General features: G+C 35.8%; 1 protein-coding gene across 4 annotated transcripts in view; it reads left to right on the forward strand.

The window, feature by feature from the left end:
• Nucleotides 1–225: 225 nt before the first annotated feature.
• The window catches only part of FGF7 (fibroblast growth factor 7), a 29,310-nt gene continuing 11,871 nt past the window's right edge, over nucleotides 226–17,664 (forward strand). The window contains exons 1-2 of one of the 4 annotated variants that reach the window (XM_030955223.1): nucleotides 226–708; nucleotides 1,612–1,806. In XM_030955223.1, coding sequence (XP_030811083.1) covers nucleotides 669–708; nucleotides 1,612–1,806 — 235 coding nt within the window. In that variant the 5' untranslated portion in view covers nucleotides 226–668. Of the gene's footprint in view, nucleotides 709–1,221; nucleotides 1,807–17,664 lie in introns of all 4 variants that reach the window. The other 3 variants (XM_030955219.1, XM_030955220.1, XM_030955221.1) reach the window with 3 other exon arrangements.

Below are 17,664 nucleotides of genomic sequence, written 5' to 3' on the forward strand. Positions count from 1 at the left end.
AAAACCTCAGTGCAGTGGTCTCTCTTTTCAAATCCATGGTATAAAAATATACCTCCTGATTTCTAAGGGTTACAGCACACCCTTCTCCACGGTATGTAACAGACCCGTGTTTCATATATCCTTCAGAAAGGCACTGAGCAGACTATGAATCCACCAAACTGCAGAAGAGATTTGAAAGCACGCTGAGATAAGCATGTGAGTACAAAAGAGAGGAGGAGGAATTTTTTTAAGGACAGAAGAATACTGACCTAAACCAGAGCACAGAAACACTAACTAGCATGTGAAGCAATTCTATCCACGCAGCACAAAATATACATTTTCAGAAAGAAGATCCTTGGAGATTTCAACCATAAACTATGTACATAGCTCCCTCTGATGACCATTGGACACGATACAATGCAAGTCTCCTTTTACTTTTGTTCGTGCATTCAACTGACAGCTGACTGGTTAAATTCTAATTGCTTCCAAGTGAGGTCAGCAAAGGTATTTATCGAAAAGGACTGAACAGGCTCAACACACACATGCACGCGCACGCATAAGCACATACACACCATCTCTCCAGCCTGTTGATTTATGGAAACAATTATAATTCTGGTGGAGTCTTTCTGAGCTGAGAAAGTTTGTAGCTACAGTAGAGTGTCTCATGTTGCAAAAAGGAGACAACAGAAATGGAGTATTTGGGTATCCAGCTCTTATCAACAGGAACAAGTAAGTTTTCTGTCCTTTACAAGATTATTCAACAGTTTCTAACAGCTAATAACTTGTTTTTAGTTCTATATGCTAGATGCTAAGAAAATAATTAAGAAAACTATTTCTACTAATAATCTGTAAATGGTAGGAATAAAAACACAGGGCTAAAGCCATGATATCTGTTTTGAAACGTGAACTAGAGAAAAGTTGTATGATAGGTTGTGCTAATAGTAAATATATAGGTATGAAGTAATCAGGAGAATTTTATTATGCATGAGAGTTGAAATGAATCAATAGGAGATTTTTGGAAGGACTTAAAACTGAAGAGAGAACTGTGTTTACAATCAGTGTAAATGTCTGGTTATGTAAAAAGTTGTATGAGAGATATCTATCGTATATGCATTAGTATGTTTTTAAAAATGAGCTCAGCATGTCACGTATTTCTATGTAGTAATTTTCATTAGCATAATGTATCCTTGCACGTTTGTAACAATTGAGCATAAAGACTTACACATGCACCTTTTCTCACAGATCTTTTACTTTCAGTGCAAGCAGCAAATTCAAGTAGTAAAGAAGGTCACAACAACAAAGGTTTTTATAACTTGTGTCTTTAAAGGATATTCTGACTGAAGAGATATTTAAGAAGCTCTTCTATTTCGCCATTAACTATTAAGGAATAACGATCAGAATTCTAGAAGAGGGAGCAATCTCACTTAAATGAATCTGTAACTCGTAAAGACAGAAGGCAGGTCGGTGACCTAAGAGCAACAGTCTACTTGAGATTTAATTTTCATTATGTTGTTCATGAACACCCAGAACACTGCACTATAATGCACAAATGGATACTGACATGGATCCTGCCAATTTTGCTCTACAGATCATACTTTTACATTATCTTTCTAATGGGCACTATATCTTTAGCTTGCAATGACATGACTCCAGAGCAAATGGCTACAAATGTGAACTGTTCCAGCCCTGAGCGACATACCAGAAGCTATGATTATATGGAAGGGGGGGATGTAAGAGTGAGAAGACTTTTCTGTCGAACTCAGTGGTATATGAGGATTGATAAACGAGGTAAAGTGAAAGGAACAAGAGAAGCAAACAACAACTACAGTAAGTACTATTTTTGCTTTTCCTAAGTTTTTAGAAATTTACACATTATTGTTTCCTATTCCTTGATTTACCATAATTCCTAAAGAGTTCTGTATCGTGTACTGACCATTGTGCAAAACAAGTTTTCCAATTAATCGTACAGCAGGACATTTGCTATTGATTTTGAAATGCGTCATTTTAAATACTGCATTGTAGATCTGTTAATGTATTAGTTACAGCTGGGAACTATTAGCAAACAGAGAGCCTATTTTAACAAGTGAACTAAGGTTGTATGTACGAAAATGTATAGCCACCAACTCTCCTCATAAAATACTCCTGAAACATTAAACCACATTTATATAGAGCACAAACTACCTAAAAGTTTGGTGTGTTCAAGTTAACAATTAAAACACAGAAATACTAGAAAGTTCAATGGAAAGAATTATGTAAACTCTCTTGCAAAATCTTTTAGATAGTTTGCCAAGCCAGGAACAAAATCTATTATAGTTTCTGCAGTTCATTATTACAATGATCATAATGCTGAAATAATATTCTCCCCCCTTTCTTCCAAAACTATGACTCATCTAGAGAGAATGGACATACAATATTTTATAAAGCTCTACCAAGTACAAATTCTGATCAGGAAAATTAATTGTTGTACTAACATGTATCTTTGTCTTTTGTGTTGTTACAAATGTATTGTTTATTTAGAGAAGCATGACATCTACTTGAAAAGGCATTACTTTATTAGGATGCAATGGGAAAATACATAGGATTATACCACACATTCCAAAACAAAATTATAACGAAAAGGGGCCAGGGACATGCTGGTCTAGTGTTTAGAGACAAATAAAAGGACAAATATATTCCCAAGAATGCTGCTCAAAAATTATTTAATTTGTTGTATATAATAGTGTGCTTTTCATAATAGCAGCAGCAGAAGAAATCCATAAATCAAACTTCAAGAACTGTTAGTGTGTCTCAGGCTCCAGCTGAAGCTGAGTGCCTGTGTTCTAGCAGAGCAGCACTTTGGCGTGCTACGCGCCTGGCTAGTGGGCTTCAGCATTTATTCCTCTGCTTCATGACTACATTAAGTGCTTGGCAACTTGTGTGGCTAAAACTGCATTGACTAATGTTACTGTTTCTTTTAAAATTTGTTTCCATATGTCTCCTTTCTTCCTACACTATTACATAGTGAATAACCATATTCCTCTGAAAGACAACACATGGCCAGCAGCCAACTAATTATTTGGTCCATGTTCAAGAAGACTCCCTTGGAGTTTCAGGAGGGCATTGCTACAATAGAGATCCATAGGACTGGGTTTGAACTGAAATGTTGTTCCCATTAAAAAAATCACTGGAAAAAATGTTACCGATTGTTGAATCTGATTCTTCTGAATTAATGAAGATAAGTGAATATTCACAGCACCAAATTTTTTTCTGTTATTATTTACAAACACATTATGACAGCATCTAGAGCTAAGTAATTTATTATACAGAGTTGCTTTTTTAGTTCCATGATGCTTAAGTAAAACTTTGTTAGCAATTTAGCATTATTTCAAATTCAAGCAGAGGTTCTCAGCTCTCTGAAGGATTCCATTCTGCTTAAGCACATTATTGACACCTTTAAACATTCTGTGGGGAGCCCATTAGAGAACACCACATCTTCTTGTGCCAATGATGTAGTCTCTTGCAGTTTCCTGAACACTTAATGATAATTTAGTGATGGTAACTAACTACTACAAATTATAGAAAGGCAAACTTGACTCACTAAACCCTTATGTTTACATTGCAGTGGAAAAAACCCCCAATCCGTTTTCTAGCAAATGCAATCAGTATGATGAGAAAAACCAAATGAAATTGTAACGATTATCTAGTAACTGATGTGCACTGTGATGAACTATCTTTAAATTGGCAGAAGTATGTAGGAAGTTCCCACCCTCTTAACTTTAATACTCTAATTTAACTATTGTATCTTAAGGAATAATACCCAAATGCTTTTGTTGCAAAAGTAGATAGGCAAATATAGACAAAGAGGACTAGAAAAATGTGAACACTGATAATCTGGATTTTGTGAGAAACTACACAAATTAGTACTATAGCAATATTATGGGAACACTTTTTGTCATACCTTTTGTTCAACAAAAGATGTAAACAGCCTTTCTGAAGATGTGCCTATGCCTCTCTACTAAAATCAATAATCATAAGGAAAATTATATTATATAAGGGGGCAAAAAGCAAAACAAACAAACAAAAAAAACCAGAAAAAATAATGCCCACCTAGACTAGGACACCTTCTCTAAGGCATACTAGTGGTTTTTCCTTCCCTAAGGAAAAAAAATTAACATTAGAAGTTTAAACAGGCTATTTTTATCCAGGGTCTCTGAAAAGTGTAATTTTAAAACTATACAGATGAAAAGGATGTTTTTCTGTGTGTTCAAACATTCTTCTTCCATGATTTCTGAAAGTTAGTAAAAGGTAAATCAAACTAAGAAATCCTAAGAAACTTAGGATGGAATGTCAGAACTGCTGCAGTCAAACTAATCAGTGGACATGAAAAGTGTTGCTCCAAGAGGTTTCTTCTCATTTTATCCCAATATTCCATTTACATAATAAATAAAAGGAAATCTTGTCCCTTTTGAATTTGCTAATTTGTGTTACTAAAATAAAATAAGAACAAAATAATATTTTTACCTATCATAACTTAGCTTCATGAAGGAAGCTGTCCTGACAGTTCTGTAGATCAAGTGAGCTACTCCTTTTCAGCCCATGAGATGTGAAGCATGACTATTGTGAAGAACAATCTTCACACTGAGAAATGTCTGTGGAAGGATAACTTCATTGCAACTTTGGCAAGTGCCAAAATTCATAGAGGTTCTCTTACCAGTTGGGACTCTAAGAACACCAAGATGGTGAGGAAATAAGGTCTTTGTATTTCAAACTTCTCTAATTACAGAATAAATATATATAAATAAATACACATACTATGAAAGTAACAGCATAAATAGTGAAAGTGTTAAAATTTCTAAGGTTTTCAGTTAACAGCCACTGTATTAAATGTGTGTGGATTCAAATTTCACATCAGAACTAAATACTGAACCAAATCTTCACTCACTAATTGTAAATAATCTGTATTTATCAAATTTTGATTTCTTAAAAACATTAGAATTTAATTGCTTAGTTACAGAAATACATGTGTGATGCCTCAGTGCAAGCAAATTGCCAAATCCTGTTTACAACAGTGCTGACCTTGTTAGGTACCCAAAGAACATGGTTCTGTGCACATTTCAGAAAGCAGTAGAGCCTTCTGGTGGACATAAAGGTGATAACTCAAGAGTGAACTAATCAAATCAGAGGACAGTGATCTCCACTAAGTAGGGGAAATCAATTTGCACCTGACAGCTTTGCTTTCAATCTGAAAACTAAATGGCAGAGGGAGAGCTGAGAATCACCCACTGAAAAACTACAGCAAGAATTAGGCAGCAGCCAAGAGGTTAGGTCACCCAGAAAAATCTGTCATTGTTCATAAAAAAATTTCTCTTTTACAAAATCTTACTATACCTTGCCAAAGCCTGAACCTTTTTAACAAAAAATAAATTCTGCACCTTGTTCAAGGAAAAGAATCTCAGTGTGCACACCAAAAGCACTTTTTAAATTCATGATTGTAAAACGTGAGATTGACTGAACAAATCTTGGAGATAACAAGGTGATTTGCTAACTCTTAATCTTTGATAGAAAAATTAATCATTCCTTATCACTGTTTACTCCTGCCTTCATTTCAGTTTGCATTTCAGAATTTTGCCAGATTTAGTTAATTTTGTTCAGAAAAAGGCAGCAAAAATCAGAGTTTGTTTTGACTCTATCCAAGAGGATTTTTAACTATGACTGGATGATGCTTTAGGACTTTCCATGCTCTGTTGCCTTTGGAATCTCATTTTAAAGACTTCAAAGGGTCTCTTAGTTACTGGGAAAGCCTTCCCGGAACCTGAATCCTAACATGTCTGATCCTATCATATTCCATGTGTGCTCTAAACACAGAAAGTGCCTATTTCCTCTTCTTTTTCAGTGGGTAAAACCAACCAAAGAAAAAGTAGAGAAAGTAGTCTAGTGAGATCTTGACATAAAATGGCTGAAATCTTGATTACAATTTTATCTTGGAAAACTACTTCTATTTTGACCAGAATCCAACAAGTCAAAGTTTTCGGCAATATTAAACGAACTTCAACTCAGTTTCACTCAAATGTAAACCCTAACTGATGACAAAATACACTTTATACATATCTTAGTGGTTAAATAGTCTAACTTGCTTAGAAATCAGAATTACTAGCATTTTATATAAGCTTCTTAGCATAAAACAAATATAAGTATGCTGTGTTACTGTATAAATTTTATTGCTGTTGCTTAAATACATATTACATAGATGAGCCAAGAAGATTCAGCTCATGAAAATCAGGTATTTCAAGACAGGTATCGATGGACTAGATGAAGTTAAGGGTTATGTGTGTTCCAGACAAACAAAGTCTGTCTCTGCAACTGCATTCTTGGTTTTTCAAGAAGTTGTGGTTCAACCAACACTTTGGTGCCAGGAAAACACAAACCTTCACTAACATGGAAGTGGTTTTGCTTCACATTAGTACTCTGCTAATCTTTCCAATTATAACAGAAAGATTTAATTCAAATGGAAATAGATACATATCCTCTCAAAACCTAACCCACAGCACCAAGGATGACTTCCTCTCCCATAGTAACTTATCAAACCTAATATACCAGATTCCCCTGCTGCCTCCCCAGTTCTTCGTCTGGCACTGGGGGTACCCCCAAGTATCAGCCAGTAGAGAGATCTATGCCTACCCCTCAGTCTATGCCTTATCACAAATCCCAGGTTTTCACCCTCAACTGCTGATGAAGATGGGTTTTAGCAAAGATGCAGATAACAGAAGCAGCTGAGTTATACCTGTCTTACAGCTTCTATTGAGTTTTTTTGTGAGTGAAGCCTTGGGGGAGGTGAGAAGAAAGCAGGGTGTGAAGCCCTGAATGATTACAGCAAGATTCTTCAGTCTCACCTATCAACATCCAGATCACTGCTCAACTGGCATAGTATAAGAGAGGTGCCACAGAACACAATTAAAACTGTTTACAACTTCTGAATTTACCTCCTGAATCTTCATCACCTTGTCTATTCTTAGGCATTTGCCAGCTGAAAAATATGTGTAAAGCCAGACGGTAGCAGTTTACACTCACTTTCTTCTCACTCTCATGAACAAAAAATGATTGCATAAGCTCTGCGGGGGAAAACTCAAACCTCTGGCCTCAGGCCCAGGCAGCAGCTCCACAAGTTAACATACACCAACAGGGCTATGCCTGCCTGGGGGAGCTTCAAAACTCAGCTACCATCAGTCTGAGCAGTGAAAAAATCTGACTCTGTACACACTGCCCTTACAGATTCCTTTGACCTTGATACACCCTCATAGTTCAGCTGTGACTTGGCAGTTTCTCTGTATCTCTCAATACTGAAATTTATCAGAAATGAGAAATAGAACACTTTTATAGAACTATCAATCAAATTTAGCAGCCAACTACAGAAGCAGTCACAGGGTACATATAAAGATAAATTGCAGCTCCTTTTCCCCCACCACTTTCCCCCCCACATTGTTTACAATTTCTGAATCTTCAAAAAATTCAGTGTTGTATCATTAAACATGTTATTGCTCCATCTTGAAGAAAATGTGCTGAAGTGGCCCTGACCTGAGACTCAAGAGACTTGAGGCTAATCCAAACTTCTAAGCAATTTGCTTACAGACTTTGGGAAAACTCTTCAAACTCTCTGTGCCTCAATGAAAAAGAATTATTCACCTCTTTGCAAAGAGCTTTAAAAAGTATTAGCAAAAAACTTTCAAACCACAAAAGAACTGTGTGTTAATATTATAAACATTAAATAATTTGATAATAGAACATTAATTGATTAACTGAAAATTAACTAGAAGTCCTGAAGTCAGTAGCCAGACAGAAGAACACAGAGCTCAGATGAATCTTTAAGAAGCAATTTCCCTACAAGCAAATAGAATTTGGTATAAAATTTAATTCCTTATACAGTCAGTCTTGCAAAACAAAGCCCAAATCCAGATATTCCCCTTCACAGCGTCCCACTTTCTGTATTGTTTGAGTATCTGAAAGTGATTGTTTCAGATTTCTAGGATCCTGGAATACACAGCAGAGTTGGCTTTCCTCCCCATCTTCCTTAAAGCTTAGGAAGACCAAGACATCCTAAACCATATGATTACACTGTTCCACATTACAAGTTCTATCAACTAGCAGTATATTTTGGAACACATTTCTCATCAAAACAAAGTTTAGGCAAATGTAGGCTGTTACTCTTCATGGGTGGCATACTGCTTTTGTTGCATAATTGACTGTCTATATTTGGCAACAGTATTTCAATTGTCTTGTTTGACCTTTGACATTATTTTTAAATCTGGATATGAAAGAAAGATCAAGTTAGCCTTCTGGTGTATGCAATTTAGAAACATTATTAATAAAATGTTAATAGTGAAAATTTTTATGAGAGTAACATAATAGAGGTTAACAATCATAGCACTGAATTGTCACACTTTAAAACTTTCATAACACATGACATCATTTATTCAAATGGAAAAAATTCTTTGTAACAATTGGCGTTGAAAAGTTAGAAGTGGATATTCAAGATGTGGCCCACAACTTCATGAAAAGACACCAAAGAAGCAATAAAAATACCAATGCAATCAATAGGCTCTTTTGACTATTATTTAGCTTTTAAAACAAAGAACAAAACCAGGATGAAATTATTAAAGGGTCTAGATACTCCATTCAAAACACTGAAATCTTCCTTCTGCATCCAGTTTTTCAAAATTAAGCCCAGGCAGAATGGATGGATCAACTCAAAACTATAAATGAAAACAGCAAACATGACCATTCTATGGCATTAATAAACACAGTGACTTCAACAAGGATCAACACACACCACTCAAGTCCATCTCTTCAATAATGACATGTTTTGAATACCTCCATAACCTGGGGTATTTTTCTTTTTAAGGTGTTTCTTAGCATTAGCACTTCCATTTTTGGTAAGCTGACTTGCTTCCTTTTAAATGCGTCAGCAGACACTGGGAGGTGCTATAGACTATAAAAAGAAGGTGATCAGACTCGTCCTTGGCTATTTTGATACCCTGCATTTTTAATATTTGTCTAACGAGAAGGTATTGTATTTCAAAGCAGAAAAAACAGCCCCCAAAAAATAAGCATATTTTCCTTAATAACCTTGCTAATTTTATATGTTTTATTACGATCTTTAAATGCTACATGGGGTTTGATATTTCAATCAGAAGTAAATGTTTACAGAAAAAAAAAAAGAAAAAAGAGATAACTTTATGACTGTTAAAACACAGAAATTCTTTTAGATGAACATACATATTATCTAGAGCTGAAAAAATATTAGAGGAAAAATAACCACAATCAATATCAAATTTGGAAAAGGTTGTATGTGAATCTGTGCTGCAGTGCCTGAGCTGCTCAGGTGAACTGGTGCCATTGTTAAGTAGCTGTTTGTGTGCACAGCTGGAATGCAGTGCAAACGTGGAATTTTACATGCCAGGTGTGTGGAAATGCTCACTGCAAGAGCTTGCTGGCTTCTTGTACAACACATTCACATTATATGGTGATGATAGACTTCCCCATTGAGTGGTCTACATGAACTCTAAGGGTGGCAATGTTCAGGCTCTCTAGCTAGTCACTAAGCAGATGGATTTGGGAGAGAATGCTGAGCTAGTCTAGGGAAGCAAACAGTGCAGTGATTCCATCCAGTGTTTGTGTAGGTCCTTGTGAAAACAAGAACTGTACTCCCTGACAGAAATTCTGAAGTAAACCAGAAAGGATAACTGAATCCTGGAGAGTGCATTCAGTACCAACACAATAGGAAACTGCAACTTTCAGCAGCTTTCAAAAGCAACTTTAACTCCACCAAGCTAATTTATTTCCTTTGGAATAGCCCAGGCAGCTTGGGGACTGTGCATAATGTGCAAGATGATACACAGAAATCCAAGCAGTTTTTGAGTGCTTATTGGTGACACTTTACAAGGATTTAGGGAACTAGCTATGTAAATCCAGCACAGAGTGATTCAAATAATGGAACTTGCTTGATAGAGCTGCCTTACAACAAGGGAGATTTATGCTGTGGGAAAGGCCAGTACAAGATCTCCCTCAGCAGCAGCCCTTGATGTTTGCTTGTGGGAAAACTGCACCTGAAAAGTCCTGAAGTCATCACAGCCATGTCTCTTCCCAATGCTACAGCAAAAAATTGTAATAGTACCTTTACATAAGGACAGGGACGAATACCTGTGTCCAGTGAGATTCATCCCAACTGAATTCCACACACAGCAGGAGTGCCTGCATTAGTTCAGCACTATCTTAGCAATATCACACTAGAACACAGCACAAAAAGAATTCTCTGCCATGTACATCTCTGACCACATCTGAACTGCAAATGTGACAGAACTCACACAGCACTCTGCCTACAAACATTGCTACTAATCAAAAGCAAAATTGTATACAAGTATTTTCAACCTAACTAGTGAAAAAAAGCCCTTCTTCCCATTTAAATAAGCTCCAGTCTTCAAACTTCTTATGTCTTTTACTGAGCATGGAGATTCCACTCAGTATTTCCAACAAAGATTGAAAACCAAAACCAAATAAAAAGGTACATAATTCCCAGGGCAAGCAAGTTCTTTAGAGCACTCTAAATGACTGCAAACCTGTATAAAACAAATAAACTAATTTATGCCCAAATGATGATTCCAAAAAGACAATTCATCTACTCAGGAAACAAAATACCACCTACCAAACCAGGTAAGGGATGAGATAAGAACTGTGGTGAAAACCCCAGCAGGAAATGGATGGAGAGCCTCTTCCCTGTAAGGAGTCCTCTCCTGACTGCTGGCCAGCCACAAGGGCCTGGCTCTGCACTCCTTCCTCTCATTAGTATGTAATCAGGTACACAGGTACCTTGAGTCTCTTGCTCTGTTTTGCATCCTGCCACCCCATCAGTACTGACACTGTTTCACAGGGCTGAGCATTTTCTCTGAGCATCTGCTTCAGCAACCAGAAAAGCTCCTTTTTTGAGACTGTGAAAGACAGTCTGGCATGTTCTTCTACCTTACTACCAGTCCAACAGCCACATATTTGGGTGAATTTCTGTTGGACTTTGTAGTAGATATTTATTAGTTCAAAGGAAATCAAATGTTACATTGAGAGTAGCCTTAGGAGAGTCTGCTCAAATTATAGAGTAAATGGCAAGAGTCCTAGGCCACTTATACTTGTCCCTTTAAATGCCTTCTAAATTGAGCAATGAAAATAACACAGCTATTAATAAAACCAAGCTTTTAGATGATTATACACCAACTTCAATCAGAATGTTTATATTAGCAAACTGGCACTCAGCCTCCTTTACCAAATATCAAACTAAAATTACTTAGCATGCTTCCATTTCTGATTGCACCCTTATGTGACTTGGGAAATTCAGTCTATATTACTGAAGAGAACTATCATGCAACAAAACTAAAGAAAAAGAAATTACCACATCTTTCTAGGAAACTATTACCACATATTTCGCAGAAATCATGCTCTTTTGATTTTTTAGCTAAGTAATACAGTGTTTTGAATTTGAATTCCTCTAATTTAGTCATATTCTTCTAGGACACATTCTGATGAAAACTTCTGAAATGGCACTTTCATCCAGAAGGAACACTGGAAGCAAAACCAGTCTATACCAAAACCATAAAACTACCATTAGACCAAAAGGAGAAATTTCAAATTATTTATAACATGCAAGGCAAACCCCACTAATTTAGTTCAGTGATGAACAGCCTAACTCTGATCCAGGGAGATTATTTAAGAGAAACAAATGGGCAACAATGGCTATATCATCTAAGCAGAAAATGATCTAATGATAAAAGACATATTTATCATAATTATAGTAAGAAATTATTGGAGAATGATTCAGAACCATTCAACATTTGAAATAGAATACACTTCTATGTTTGTCAAAACAAGACATTTTCTTCTTAGATAACAAAATATTCCATAAACACAAGTAGGTATCTGTACGCTGTCCTTTTCACATAGGATCTGTAGACAACCCAGAGACAGTTCTCTGAAAGGGCTGACAACTACCCAAGGGACACTTCAAGCTACCTTAAAAAAGGGCAATACTTAAGCCTAAACCCCACCCCATATGGTGCTTACATTTCTACATCACTTTAGGTGGTATCTACAAAAATGTGCAAGTTGCCACTCATATTCAACTGTGTGAGACAAAAATAACAGAACCCATGTTTTCTGACTTTGTCCTAATCACTTGTAAGTGATAATCTTGTATACAAAAGATAAAGATATTTTTCTCCTGCTAGGGCTCAATTAAAGTCATGACTGCCCTTATGAAAATCTTTCTTCCCTTTCTTCCTCTTCACATTGCTATTCACTGTTTTCTGTCCATGACATAATTTTGTTTAGGGTATCCTTATTCATGTATGAGAAAATAGAATATTACTTTTGTATCAACTATTTCCCCAACAGACTACCCAGATTCCAGTCAGTCACCTCTTTTAAGGTGATTTAGGAAAATGAAGACTATTTCTGTCTGTATACAGCACTATAAATATTGAGGATTTTGGATCACAATTTATTATATTGTCTTGTTCATACTTCAACAATGCAGTTCTGGGTGTTTTCAGCTGAACTGAGCTTAGCAAGGAGGATTGTTTGTCACAGTGCTCGTTTCCCGAGTTTACTCTCCAACACCAGACCCATCACAGCAGGATGATTCCTTTCTTTGTTTTCCTCTTAAGAGCTATCTGGCAACTGCACCCCAAACTAGCCTCTGTCAGTGGATTCCTAAAGAATTCTGCATACATCATCTCTTGTAATCACATGTGCTGCAATCTACATCACAGGTGGTATTGTACAAAAAAGTCAGATTTGAGCCCTGTCAGACTGTGCCATATTTGTTTCATTAATTTTGATTTCTATGTGAAAAAAACAATTCCCTCTCTGTGTGCATGGTATTTGATTGAAATAAATTCTCAACACAGAGATGTAATCAACATGAGAAAGTAATTGCCAAGAAGTACAGCATTAGCTCTTTCAAAAAAAAAGTCAGAATATGGCTTTTCTATTCATACTGACTTAGGGATGAACTATGGAAAACTATCACTGATGGTCTAAATAGCTGCTGCTGAAAGTAAATAATATTGCACAGCTGTGGAGGAGTTAAGTTACTGACTAGTGGAAAAGCTATCTAACCCTGTGATTCATTAGGAAAAGTTTGCTCAAGAGTTGAAAGACCCATATTAGGAAAGAGACAAATACATGCCATTTGTACAAGTCTGGCTCTACTGAAATCAGTAAAAGTTTTATTACTGATGGCTATCCATAGCTGAGGAGTTTATTTTAAAATATGGAAAATAATAACTATTGCTTCTCCAAATCCATGTGCTTTTACTTTAAGATACCGTTTCATAACATTAGTAATAAATACTGGGCATAAATGGAAATTAAATTCCTGTTCCACTATTAATCTCTTCCTGACTTTCAAGTCAGAATGATTTCTCTATCTTACCAATATCAATGTAGGAGTAACACTGCTATCACTATTTATTCTACTTAAGATATGGTCTGAAAAGCGCAGTACATCAGAATATACCAATTTAGGATACTCAAAAAATAGTTAGCTGTCACTTTTCAAATATATGTGCAAATTTATATTTACATATGAAAGATATAACTGGAAGTTTATTCTGTGTTTTTCTGACCTATATTAAAATTAGAGATTCACATTTCTACACTGACTAAAAACTGACAGCATTATTTATAGTAAATATATATTCAATAGTAGAAGTATATCTCATTTTGTGAGATTTTTTTTCCCACCATAGAACATTTGCATTTACATATGAATCAAGAATATGTTGATACTCACGGGGGAATTAAGGTGGCGCAAAAAGACGAATTTAAGAAGAGCAAAATTACCTTGTTTCATTTTGTGTGGTTAAAAAAAACCATGATCTCAGTAAACTTGGGTAGTGTTTCCCCAGCTCTTTGCTGCAATACAGCTGAAGTCACAGATATTTTATGCAAAGAAAGAAAAGGTTTTTTCACCACTTTAAGTGCTTAGAATAACCATAATTGTTTCAGTGAGAGCAAAAAGCATAGCAAATCCTTTACTAAGAACAGGTTTTCTTTATATATTTTAGAACATACCACTACGGGCACAGCCAAGCCCTGTGCTCTTTTAACTGTACACTCTTCAACGCAGTTCAAAAACTTCCTTCTAAGTTCAATGTTATGGAATCACTATTCTTTTATGTTGCAAACATTAGGAGAGAACAGTACCATAAGGAGTAGAAATTATCATAAATACAATGCAGACTCAAAAAAGGCTGTCAAACTGAGTCTGCCAATCACAAAATTATGCAAACTTAACGCAAATCCACAACAAAATAAAAATGTAAGAGTTGCAAGCCCATTCTTTGCACATGCAGCATCTGCTACCCAGTCTAGATTCCTATATTAAAACCCCACCAGCAATTACCTGAGTCATCTAATTTATTAAACCTATGGAAGAAATCGCATTTTACTTTGCTTCTTTAAAATGAACATTTCATTCTTCCCTTCTTGAACAAGGTCCTTGTTCAAGCCCATTACTGAAATGTATATTTTCAAATATCTACAAATCACAGACCAGCTGTTTCCCAGATTTTAAAAGTGTCCACATATTCTGCTACAGGTTGCTTATGTAGTACTTCTGTGAAGCTCATCAAACTTCCATGACACCACTACATATAAGAACAAACTGTAGCAGAAAAAATTGAAAAGTGGAACTTTCTCAAAGGCTCCTGACTGAAACTGTTCTCTAATGCTTGAATGGTATGAAATCTGCCATTTGTTTCAAGGTCAAGAGAAAAGTATGTCTTTACACTTATGCCAATGCACAGCACTGTTGTCTATCAAAGAGATTATCATCAGAGATGGAAATTTGGAATTCCACCAATATAACAATATGGATGCCAGAATGAATCTGACTTTAAGTTATTAAATCCTTTAACAGACTGGTCACAGCTATCTTTATTACAAACAGTCACTGTATAGTGATACAGCAGTACCTGGGTACTTTGGGAGCCCAGAAAATGAAGTAGCGCAGTTTACAGGCACAGGAGAGCTCCCATCCTTCCTCAGGCTGCTCAGGGCCACAAGAAACTTTCCTTAGTTAAAAGGAAAGGTAAAGGTAAATGTAAAGGCAGAGGCAAAGAAAATGAAGTGGTTTCTATCATTTTTTACATGCTCTGGTGAATTGAGAGAATACTTCATGTGGAGTTCTTGGTGATAATGCAGAGGAACACTGGGTAAGACAACAAGGCAGCTTTCTAACTTCACAGTTGCCTTTTTTTATGTTCCCTCTATACATCTTTAGCTAATACAAGCTGATAATTTAACTAAAATAAATATAACTGTGCTGATTCACACTTGGGAATATAAAAATTAGAACAAAAGCAATGGGAAACTGGATTATGTACAACCAACAATATACTAAAATGTGTTAAAGTTAATTAAAACATTTAAAGAAATATCACATAATTTGGCCAATCCTATGCTCATTTAATTGTTCAGTACTTATTACTTATTCCATTACTTTTTTACATTAGCTATGACTGATAACTTCTTGTCATAACAAAACACCATATTATTCTGTCACAACACACTGGAATATGAGTACTAGAGCTCTGATTTGTACTTTCAGGGTAGACAATTAACTGTCACTGAAAAATGAGGCCACTACTCCTATTTAATGCAAATAAAGAAAAGCACAGAAAGATTGTGGACTCTAGAAAATAGAAAATGTTTATATTATTCTAGTTGAAATAGTTTTCTCACTGACTTCCTGATATTACACACATGCACAAAAGTAAGAGTGAGCATGGATACTTTTATCACCAGATTCAAGATGGTTACTCTGCATTCTGGCATTTGCAGTCAAAACTGAAAAGAAGTCCAGATTTTCCACCTGGTCAATTGAGCTGAATTTTAAAAGGCAGATTAAAAAGTCACATAAATAAATACAGAATAAAATAGAAGCTTGGCTGCAGCTCCTACAGTCTATTTGCTCTGGTAATAGCAACTGGTCCTGTAGCAGAGGAACAATTTTCTCTGCTGGTGCTGATGCTGTTGTTTTTCTCAGTTTTGGTACAGTGAGATTAAAACTAAGGATAAAAAGTGGATAACAATTATACATTTACAAATATCTGGTCATGTAAACAGAGAGGTTTCAAAGTGCTGCCTGTGTGTAATGGCAAATATTCTACTGATTTCCCTAAAGTCAGGCTTCCAGTCAGGTTTAAATTTTAGACTGGTAAAAACAGGGCGTTTACCTGAAGGAAGGAAATTAATTACTTTAGGCAAAATTAAGACAGGGAATGACTAAGCTATTTGAAAAACCTGCAATGGTAGGATAACTGGCACAAGTTTTGATCCATGTACTAAGCAAGACAGGAGAAACATCTGCTATAAAATTCAAATTTATTTATCAGAATTGAATTAGATTATTCGATTGGTTTTGATTTTTAAGGGGATTTTAATTTTCTCCTTCTATTAGTTTATAATTTAGTATCTGGTCTTATACAGATTTTGAAAGTTCAACTAAATCTAAATTATTTGTCAGCAGCAAACCAGAACAACTTGAGCAGCCATACATATAAATATACGTCCAGTAGTGTTTTGAAGGCAGGAGGGAGCCAGCTGGTTTCTATCAATTCCCACTCTGCGAGGCAGCAAGGGGTTAGTACAATTTTCTTAGCAGCTTCTTGCATTTTGTACCTTGGAAGGAATTACGTAGTGCCTGCCCGTGTTCTTCTAGACACTGTAATTGATATATTTAGATATCAAACTTCAGCTCTTCCTGCACAAAACAGCAGATCTAGTCTGGAAATGGAACTAAAATCTATGCAGTTGGGTAATGCTTGCCCTACATTTTACATAACTATTGAGAGTGGGAAAAGATGTCTCTCAAGAGGATTGCAGTGTTTATGACTGAAAGGAGCTCTTAACTACGTGAAACAAAATTAAACTGTCTAAAATTTCAAACCATTTAAAACTCTTTGCTTCTATACCATAGGCCCCTCAGGATATCTTCAAGCACTAGAATACTGCAGCCACCTCCTTTATTCTGCAACAACTTTCTGAATTTTACTTATTTTAAATAATTTTGGTTATTAGCTATTTCTGGGACCATTTTCACTGTTAAAAAGTGTTGAACTATATATTTTAACTGATAACACATTGCAGAATGTCATTATGATCAATCTACAGGAATTTAATATTTGCTTTTAGTGATTTGTCTCAACGATGTATAATTTTAAGTTATCCTCAAAGAACACAGGAAGGCAGTTCTTAGATTCAGTTTGTCCCCAGAATATGGCTCTGCTCTTCCTCTTGTCAAGTCTGTTTCAGGAACCAGAAAAACTGCCACAGGAACAGCTGGAGACAATACACAGAACAAAACAGCAAGGCCTTGAGCTCAGGGAAAGTTTCATATAAAAAGAGCAGATTTTATGCTGGATTTATTTTTGCCCCGTTTAGCGGAATAAATCCAGCACCCCTTGCCACATTATATTTAAGCTGATTTTGCAACTGCCTGCAGCCAATTCATCCAGGTGATACACAGGAAATGTACCTGGATTTAATGTTCCTCAGACACAATTCAGAGAATGAAATACTTGTACATGGAAAAGGCACGTTAACATGCACTCCTTTTTTTCTTAGAAAAACAGAAGAAGTAGTTTTTATAGAAATGACATGAAT

This window comes from Camarhynchus parvulus, chromosome 10 (genome assembly GCF_901933205.1).
Source record: "Camarhynchus parvulus chromosome 10, STF_HiC, whole genome shotgun sequence".
Lineage (NCBI taxonomy): Eukaryota > Metazoa > Chordata > Aves > Passeriformes > Thraupidae > Camarhynchus > Camarhynchus parvulus.